General features: G+C 41.5%; 1 protein-coding gene across 1 annotated transcript; it reads left to right on the top strand.

Annotated features, from left to right (window-relative positions):
* KCTD14 (potassium channel tetramerization domain containing 14) lies at positions 1-10405 on the top strand. Its single transcript, XM_060766978.2, has 2 exons — positions 1-498; positions 9470-10405. The coding sequence occupies exons 1-2, from the start codon at positions 439-441 to the stop codon at positions 10136-10138; spliced, it is 729 nt and encodes a 242-aa protein (XP_060622961.2). The 5' UTR covers positions 1-438; the 3' UTR covers positions 10139-10405.
* The last annotated feature ends 427 nt before the right edge of the window (positions 10406-10832 follow it).

Genomic DNA, 10832 nt, shown 5'->3' with positions numbered 1-10832 from the left:
TGGTGCTTTAGGCGATGCCAACCGAGTTGAGTTGTGTGTCTTCGGAGGGGTCGAGAATGGGAGGAACTGATTTCTTGACCTGGCTATTAGTCACAGCTGACTAATGTGTGTGTTTGTGTGTCAGGAAGGTGGGAGAGAAGGAGCAGTGAGAATGCTGGACGGCTACTTTCCTTCCTGGCGCATGAATGCCTTCGCTCTCCAAAAAGGCTCGTTGCCAGAAGAGTGACAAATACTTCCGCCTGCAGACTCTCCAATGCACTTGTAACCTGTGGCTGCGGAGTGGCAGCGGGACAGACACCACTGCAAGTGTATGAGTTACTACCAGGTTCTGATAGAGAGAGATTACAGAGAGAGAAACAAGAAATAAGTCTCTGCACCTGTCTTGCCTACACACCTGTGGATTTCTCTGGCCGTCTTCCTGGAGGGGCAGAAGGAAGGATGAGCATTTCCTCGGAACCCAAATCCTTCCCAAAACAAAATGTAAACAGTCTCCAAACGGTGAGTGAGAAAAGACAAGGGTTTAGAAGAGAGTTAAATTGCACCCCTAAATTTGATGCCCCACATAAGAAAGTTCCTTCCATTGCAAAGAGTGAGACACTACAACAGTGCTTCCTAATGCTGCGACCCCTTAATACAGTTCCTCATGTTGTGGTGACCCCCAACCATAACATTATTTCCGTTGCTACTTCGTAACTGTAATTTTGCTACTGTTATGAATCGTAATGTCAATATCTGATATGCAGGATGTATTTTCATTCACTGGACAAAATATGCCCAAATTTGGGGGGAGGAGCTGTAGTTGCTGGGATTTACAGTTCACCTACAATCAAAAAAGCATTCTGAACTCCAACAATGGTGGAATTGGACCAGACTTGGCACACAGAACTCCCATGACCAATAGAACATAGAGCACTGTGGACTCAAACAATGATGGATACGGACCAAATTTGGCATAAATACTAATACTGAATATGCTCAAATGTGAACACTGGTGGAGTTTAGGGAAAATAGACCTTGACATTTGGGAGTTGTCGTTGCTGGGATTTATAGTTTGCCTACAACCAAAAAAGCATTCTGAACTCCACCAATGATGGAACTGAACCAAACTTGGCACACAGAACTCCCATGACCAATGGAACATAGAGCACTGTGGACTCAAACAAAGATGGATACGGACCAAATTTGGCATAAATACTCAATATGCTCAAATGTGAACACTGGTAGAGTTTAGGGGAAATAGACCTTGACATTTGGGAGTTGTCGTTGCTGGGATTTATAGTTCACTTACAATCAAAAAAGCATTCTGAGTTCCACCAATGATGGAATTGAACCAAACTTGGCACACTGAACTTCCACAATGAACAGAAAATACTGGAAGGGTTTGGTGGGCATTGACCTTGAATTTTGGAGTTGTAGTTCACCTACAGCCACAGAGCACTGTGGACTCAAACAATGATGGATACGGACCAAATTTGGCATAAATACTCAATATGCCCAAACATGAACACTGGTGTAGTTTGGGGAAAATAGACCTTGACATTTGGGAGTTGTCATTGCTGGGATTTATAGTTCACCTACAATTAAAAAAAGCATTCTGAACTCCACCAATGATGGAATTGAACCAAACTTGGACACAGAACTTCCACGACGAACAGAAAATACTGGAAGGGTTTGGGTGGGCACTGACCTTGAATTTTGGAGTTGCAGTTCACCTACAGCCAGAAATCACTCTGGACTCAAACAATGATGGATCTGGACCAAACTCTACACGAACACTCAATATGCCCAAATGTGAACACTGGTGGAGTTTGGGGAAAATAGGCCTTGACATTTGGGAGTTGTAGTTGCTGAGATTTATAGTTCACCTACAATCAAAGAACATTCTGAACCCCACCAATGACAGAATTTGATCAGATTCTCATACAGAACCCCTATGACCAACAGAAAATACTATGTTTTCTGATTGTCTTTGGTGACCCATCTGACACCCCCTTGCGATCCCCCAGATGTAAATGTAATAATGACAATAATAGAGTAAAATAATAAATGTAATAATTATAGGATAAAATAATGTAAATGTAATAATAATAAATAGAGTAAAATAATAAATGCAATAAAATAATAGAATAAAATGATGTAAATGTAATAATGACAATAATAGAGTAAAATAATAAATGTAATAATAGGATAAAATAATGTAAGTGTAATAATAATAATAGAGTAAAATAATAAATGTAACAATAATAGGATAAAATAATGTAAGTGTAATAATAATAATAGAGTAAAATAATGTAAATGTAATAAGAACAATAATAGAGTAAAATAATAAATGTAATAATAATAATAATAGGATAAAATAATGTAAATGTAATAAGAACAATAATAGAGTAAAATAATAAATGTAGTAGTAATAATAATAATAGGATAAAATAATGTAAACATAATAATAATAAATAGAGTAAAATAATGTAAATGTAATAATAACAATGATAGAGTAAAATAATAAATGTCATAATAATAATAATAGGATAAAATAATGTAAATGTAATAATAATAATAATAATAACAGACTAAAATAATAAATAACTTTGACTCGAGGATAAGACGAGGGGGGCTTTTTCAGCCTTAAAAAAGGCTGAAAAACTAGGCATACACTCAAGTATCTACAGTATATATTCTATGTGTATATAATGAACAACATTTGGGCGTGTGCCATAATCAATCATATGTATATGTCATGACATGCCAACACCTGTAATATAAACAGAGATTCCTCACCTCCTCCAGGTTAACCTCTCTCCTCCCCTCTCTTTTCCCAGCTTTGTCGTGAGACATTTTGATCCTGGAGAGAAAACAATCCACCAGTCTTCGAGTGACAAAACAGTAAATTAAATCAATGGCAAAGGAATCTGTCAAAGTAGCTATTTTTTTCCATGTCTGGAACAACTTTAGAAACCGCAAGTTGCTTCTGGTGTGAGAGAACTGGCCGTCTGCAAGGACGTTGCCCAGGGGATGCCCAGATGTTTCACCATTTTGTGGGAGGCTTCTTTCATGTCCCCACATGGGAAGCTAGAGCTGACAGAAGGGAGCTCACCCTGCTCCCCGGATTCAAACCATCGACCTTCAGGTCAGCATTCCTGCTGGCACAAGGGTTAACCCATTGCACCACCAGGGGCTTCCATAATAGCTATACCATGAAATTAACAGACATAGGACAGGTGACACTGGGCATGACAACACGTATTATTTATTTATTTACTTTGCTTATATACCGCTGTTCTCAGCCCAGGGGCGACTCACAGCGGTGTACAACATAGGAAAATTCAAGACACAGTATAAAACAATTCACAATCCAGCATTATACAAAAACATCGTCATTACTACGAAAACCATTCAGCGTCGTCTCATCGTCCAGGCCACAATCCAGTATCATTTCCGTTGTTCCATTCCTATAGTCATTACCAATCATTGCATTTCTTGTTCGAACGCCTTCTTGAATAACCAAGTGTACAGAAGTGTTCATTATAAGGTGTTTATAACTGTATTTATGTTTTACATTGGTTGCCTATGGCTGGAGCGGCCTAGCTGTGAGAGATGTGTTGCCATGGAAACAAGGCAGAAGAGGAGGTGGGAGGAGCTTAGAGAGAAAAAGGTTTTCGAGTTAAGTTCAGTCAGGAGGAAGAGACCCTGAGAGAGTAGCAGAGTCAGATAGGGACTCTGAGAGAGTAGCAGAGTCAGGGAAGAGACTCTGAGGAGTGAAGAAGTATATTAGTTTTTAGTGTTCGTGAATATTTCTTCAGCTAGGGAGCTGAAGGGGGAAACCTCGTTAGATTGCTTTAGTTAAAAAGAACTAACAGAGGCTTTTTAGGATCTCCAGTCGGTGGAAGACTGGAGATCACTGTTATTTGATCAGGAATAGATCAAACAGTGAGAATATTCACAGCAGGGAACACTGAATAATAAAGCGCTTCACTACAGCAAGAGTTTAAAAGTTGTAACATCAAAAGTCTGAATTGTATCGCAACCAAGTCATATTGTAACCATCAAGTATATGCCAAGCTTAACATCTTCATATTGTAACCATCAAGTATATGCCAAGCTTAACATCTTCAATATTGCAACCATTCACTTTGTTTAAAAATAAACTTGTTCTCTTTGTTTTTAAAACTGCCTCATCTCCTTTAATTTTACGTTCTGTGCATCCACTCTACCAAAATTACCTCACAACACAAACAGAGACTTTAAGACCAGAGTCTCTATACATTTTGGTGGCAGTTTAATTAGCATTGTCGGAGGTTCTTTACAATTTTTGGTGGCAGACGACGGGATACGTTTAACAACTGATCGAGTGCCTTAAGATTATTTTAGGAATAAGTTGTGAGGTAAAAGTTATTGGAATATGGCTACCAGGCGACAGAGGAAGCTTGCTGAGGAAACAGAGGGAGACCAAGAAGGAAGTTCGGGCTCTGAAGCAGAAACAGAGCCAGTGCCTATGTCAGAAATGATTTATAAGTACAAACTAGAGATGAAACGATTGGAGATGGAGAGAGAGGCGAAACAAAGAGAATTTGAAGAAAGACAAAGAGAGAGAGAACTGGAGATGGAGGCAAAAGAAAGACAAAAAGAGAGAGAACAGGAGTTAGAATTGAAGAGAATGGAATTTGAGCTGCAGAAGCAAAGATTGGCTTTGTCTCAAACATCCAGTGACATCCAGGAAGGGAAATCTGGAGTGGATACCCCAGATTTGATGAAGAAATTCCCTAAATTTACCAAGGACGACGATCCAGAGAAATTTCTAATCTCATTTGAGAGATGTTGTAGAGATTTTGGGGTTGCTAAGGAAAAATGGATGACATACCTAAGGCCTCAGATAAGTGGAAAGCTCTTACAAATTTATGGACAAATGCCTGAGGAGTCTTATGGAGATTATGATCTGTTTAAGAAACAGATTCAACAAGAGTTTCGATTAACTCCTGAATACTACAGATTTAAGTTCAGGACCCTAAAGAGAGATAAAACCCAAAGTTTTGCTCAGGTGGCCTCTAAATTGTCTCAACTGTTCGATAGTTGGCTAAGGACGTCTGAGGTGGAAGATTACCAACAGCTGAGAGAACTTTTAAAGCTGGAACAATTTTTTCAATTAGTGCCTTATGATATTCGCTGGGTGATTCAGGATCGCAAACCATCCACTATTGTAGAGGCAGCGATTATGGTAGATCAAATAATTACCCTAAAAGAAGGATTCAAAAGGGAAGATCTGCCAAGTGATAAAAGAACAAACAGGCAGCCATTTTATCAACAACAAACGCGCCCACAGCAAGAAAAGGGTTCTGACATAGAAAACACCATCTGGAGGAGGCAGGGTGTAACAAGACAAACTGCTCCTGAGGGAAAAAGAAGGTGCTTCCAGTGTGGAAAATGGAACCATATAAAGTATCAATGTCCCCTGTTAAGAAAAGAGAAAACAACCCTCTTTGTGAATAAAGTAAAAGAAACACAAAAGGCAGAACCAGATACTTTGTCAAAGGAGAGTTCAGATTCAGAGCCTCAAGAGAAACAATGTTTGTTCATCTTGTCAAACAGCCCATCTAAAGATTACTTAGAATCCATTTCCATTGACAACAAGGACATGAAAGGACTTCGAGATACAGGCTCTGAAGTATGTATAGTACATCCAGAAATAATACCTCAGAAATTTCAGCGGCCTACCTCTGAAATAAGATTAAAAGGTTTGGGACCTGCGATACCAACAGCAGTGGTGACTTTGCCAATAGAATATGGAGGATGGAAGGGTATGTGGGATTTTGCAGTCAGTCCTGACATACCATACAGATGTTTAATTGGAAATGATCTGGCTAAGAAGATTGAAAACTGGAGGATGACGTGTGAGGAGGAAGAATATAATAACAGAAGCCCTGATCAAAAAGCCATGTGTTTTGCCATACAACAGGATGGGGATGAGAGTCCGGAATCCAGCGCTACGGTTGCTGAGCTTGTTAAGAAGACGGGAGGAGTTGAGGAAATTCGGCGGGAACAAGGAGCCAATGAATCTCTGAGACCTCTATTCGCTTTGGCTCAAAACCCCACAGTATCGGCAAAAGGACAGCCCTCCGAGTTTGTGTTAAAGAATGGTGTCTTATATAGAGAAACCAGAAATGTGAAATCAACAGAAGGATCAGTGACATGTAATCAAATTGTAGTGCCTCAAAGTTTTAGAGAACAGCTGATGAGGGTGGCACACGAAAACCCTCAAGGTGGACATTTGGGTGTGAGGAAAACCACAAAGAGAATCACTAAGAACTTTTATTGGCCTGGCATATTCCAGAAGATCAAAGAGTTTTGCCAGTCTTGTGATATCTGCCAAAGATTGAGTAGTGGAAGGGATAAAATTAAAGCTCCTATGATCCCTATGCCGATAATTGGAGAACCATTTTACAGAGTGGGCATTGACATAGTGGGTCCTCTTTGTAAGCCAAGCAGACGTGGTTACAGATACATTTTAACCATGATTGACTACGCCACAAGATATCCAGAGGCTGTAGCTCTAACTAACATCGAGACAACAACGATTGCAAATGCACTGTTATCTATTTGGGGAAGAACTGGTTATCCTAGAGAATTGGTTTCGGATTTGGGAACCCAATTTACTTCCAGACTTATGTCAAAATTGCTTGAGTTATGTGGAATCAGACACCTGACTTCAACAGCTTACCACCCACAGACAAATGGACTAGTTGAAAATATGAACAAGACTTTAGTCAAAATGATAAAGTCTTACAGTCAAAAGAAGCCATACGACTGGGACGTCAAATTGCAACAACTGTTATTCGCCTACAGGACCGTCCCTCATGACAGTACTGGCTACAGTCCATTTGAATTGCTATATGGAAGGAAAGCTCGTGGTCCATTAGACCTGATAAAGGAATATTGGGAGGAAAGTCCAGCAACAGATCCAGTTCCAGTGTCGGAGTATTTAAAAGATCTTCAAGCAACAATGCAACTAGCTAGGGACATTGCACAAGAACATTTGCTTGCGGCTCAGCAGAGACAAAAAGACTATTATGATTCTACTGCTAAACCAAAGATCTTCAACATCGGAGATGAAGTTTTATTTTTATCTCCCAACAAAACCAACAAACTTCAATTGGATTGGTTGGGACCCTGGAAGATCACCAGGAAGCACAACCAAATAAACTATGATATTTATGATGAACATTCCAATGTAGAAAGAAGAGTACATGTAAACATGTTAAAGCCTTATGTTGGAAGGTCTGCTAATGTATGTTTTGTTGTTTCGGAAGAAGAATCCGGTCCCTTTTCTTTTTGGGAGGGTGATCGTGAACAGTACAAAAATTTGGATCGAGTAGAAATGAACATAGAATTGTCCCAACCACAGCGAAGAGAGGTTGTGGAAGTTTTGAGTAAATATAAAGACATATTTTCAGATTTGCCAGGGAAAGTCCAGGGAGTCCAGCATCAAATAAACACCGGTGATGCAACTCCTATAGTATCTCCACCCTACAGGGTCACGGGGAGAATTAATGAGTGTATTGAAAAGGAGTTAGATGTAGAGGGTGAGGACAGACCTATTTTGTTTTTAAGTAAAAAATGACATTCTGAGGAATATAGTATGTCAACAATTGAAAATGGCTAGATAATGTGAAAGGTACGAATAACAAATTGTTGAGATGGAGTTTATGTTTACAGGATTTTACATTTGAAATTAAACATGTTTCAGGTAAACGGAATATAGTTGCAGACGCCTTATCTAGAATTTCGTAAGGTTAAAGGTTTGTATGTATGTGCAATTGTAATGTATTTAACCATAATATGTTTGCCTTTCAGAAATGTTGTGTATGTATATATTGTTGGATAATATGTAGAATTATTTTTGCCATTCCGGGATTGAGAATGGTCCAAAAATAATTTTTCTGGGGGGGAAGGTGTACAGAAGTGTTCATTATAAGGTGTTTATAACTGTATTTATGTTTTACATTGGTTGCCTATGGCTGGAGCGGCCTAGCTGTGAGAGATGTGTTGCCATGGAAACAAGGCAGAAGAGGAGGTGGGAGGAGCTTAGAGAGAAAAAGGTTTTCGAAAGTGACAGTTAAGTTCAGTCAGGAGGAAGAGACCCTGAGAGAGTAGCAGAGTCAGATAGGGACTCTGAGAGAGTAGCAGAGTCAGGGAAGAGACTCTGAGGAGTGAAGAAGTGTATTAGTTTTTAGTGTTCGTGAATATTTCTTCAGCTAGGGAGCTGAAGGGGGAAACCTCGTTAGATTGCTTTAGTTAAAAAGAACTAACAGAGGCTTTTTAGGATCTCCAGTCGGTGGAAGACTGGAGATCACTGTTATTTGATCAGGAATAGATCAAACAGTGAGAATATTCACAGCAGGGAACACTGAATAATAAAGCGCTTCACTACAGCAAGAGTTTAAAAGTTGTAACATCAAAAGTCTGAATTGTATCGCAACCAAGTCATATTGTAACCATCAAGTATATGCCAAGCTTAACATCTTCATATTGTAACCATCAAGTATATGCCAAGCTTAACATCTTCAATATTGCAACCATTCGCTTTGTTTAAAAATAAACTTGTTCTCTTTGTTTTTAAAACTGCCTCATCTCCTTTAATTTTACGTTCTGTGCATCCACTCTACCAAAATTACCTCACAACACAAACAGAGACTTTAAGACCAGAGTCTCTATACATTTTGGTGGCAGTTTAATTAGCATTGTCGGAGGTTCTTTACACCAAGTCTTTAATTTCCTGCGGAATATCATCAGGGAAGGAGCCAGTCTAATGTCCGCGGGAAGAATGTTCCACAGCCGAGGAGCCACCACCGAGAAGGCCCTATCTCTCGTCCCCGCCAGCCGTGCTTGTGAAGCAGGCGGGATCGAGAGCAGGGCCTCCCCGGAAGATCTCAAAGTCGTGGTGGGCTCATAGGTCGAGATGCGGTTGGATAGGTATCTTGGGCCGGAACCGTTTAGGGCTTTATAGGCCAGCACCAGCACCTTGAATTGAGCCCGGTAGCAGATCGGCAGCCAGTGGAGCTGGTACAACAAGGGGGTTGTATGCTCCCTGCGTCCCGCTCCTGTTAGTATCATGGCTGCCGACCGTTGGACCAATTGAAGCTTCCGGGCCGTTTTCAAGGGCAACCCCACGTAGAGAGCGTTGCAGTAGTCTAAACGGGATGTAACCAGAGCGTGGACTACCGTGGCCAAGTCAGACTTCCCAAGGTATGGGCGCAGCTGACGCACGAGCCTTAGCTGTGTAAATGCTCCCCTGGTCACCGCCGAGACCTGGGGCTCCAGGCTCAGCGATGAATCCAGGATCACACCCATGTGAAAGGCATCTAGGGGTCTTTGCAAACCACAAGTTGAATATGCCAATGTTCACTGCTGCGCACTACTATTCCTCTCCATATTTAAATCTAATCTATGTTATTCCCTCCTTCCTTTTGTTTTGCAGCAAATTGTAGACCTGAATGTCGGCGGGGAGATCTTCACGACCACCTTGAGCACCTTGAAGAAACATCCTGGCTCCAAACTGGCTGAGATGTTTGCCGGCGGCCAGTCCAAACTTCGCACTGACTCCAAAGGGAGGTACTTCATCGACCGTCCTGGCACCTATTTCAAATACATCTTGGAATACTTGCGGAGCAACCAGGTTCCCAATCAATGCGTCCAAGAGGTCTACAAGGAAGCCCTCTTCTACGACATCGAGCCGTTGATCAAGCAGCTGGAGGATTCCCCTCCGATCTTCGGGGAGCTGGTGGCCAGGAAACAGTTCCTCGCCCGGGTTCCCAGCTACACTGAGAACATTGAGCTGATGATCCGCATCGCCCGGGCCGAAGCAGTGGCCGCCCGCCAATCCAACGTCATGGTCTGTGCGGTGAAGACGGAGGAGGACCTCGCCCGGTGCCAAGACACCTTCAATAGTTTGGACACGTATAAGAAATCCGTGGTCAGGTTTGGTCCCTGGAATGCTTCACCCAGCATCTCCGATCTGCTGGACTGCATCAAAATGGACATAGAAGCCAAAGGTTACCAGATCACTTTCCAAGCCTATACCATGGAGAAGGGCTTCCGCTTCAGATCCAGTGACTTTTTCTACAAGTTTGCCTTCACTTGGTGGTAGCAGAAAAGCCAATACAGCCAGCCCTCCCTCTTCATTGAGAGTAGAGATCTCTATCGGTGCATGTACACTATAGAATTAATGCAGTTTGACACCACTTTAACTGTCATGGCTCATTGCTATGAAATTATGGCACTGTTCCGTCTCCCAGGAGGCTGGTTTGCTTTACCTTACAGTTGCTTGAAGTTGCTTCCCCTTGCATTTTTCCCAGGGATGCTGCAGCTCTGCAGAGCCCTGAAAGTTAACAGTTTCAGAGGCTGGAAAACCAGTCTGTAGGCCTTTTGCAGCCTTAGAAGGTATCTTTTTGGGTTTAGAGACCGCCCTTTCTCCCAGGGAAGAGATCTCCATTTTGGAATCTCCCCTGCCTCGTTAGTTAGAGAAGGAACCAGAGAAGTCAGCCATAGCAGAGCACCTGATGAACCAGCCTGGACACAGCATATTATTTGAGAACACAGACATGCTGGACCACACCAACAACCACCATGTCAGACTACACAGAGAAGCCATTGAAATCCACAAGCATGTGGACAATTTCAACAGAAAGGAGGAGACCATGAAAATGAACAAAATCTGGCTACCAGTATTAAAAAAACTCTAAAATTACAACAGCAAAACAACAGAGGGGAAACAACCAGGCACATCTTAACACCTCTCAACAGAACATTTTCCCAGGCTGAGCCAGGCCTTCAAATGCTAA

This window comes from Anolis sagrei, chromosome 3 (assembly GCF_037176765.1).
Source record: "Anolis sagrei isolate rAnoSag1 chromosome 3, rAnoSag1.mat, whole genome shotgun sequence".
NCBI classification, from domain to species: Eukaryota; Metazoa; Chordata; class Lepidosauria; order Squamata; family Dactyloidae; genus Anolis; species Anolis sagrei.
Note: the sequence above shows the minus strand (reverse complement) of the source record. Positions and strands in the feature narration are given on the sequence as shown.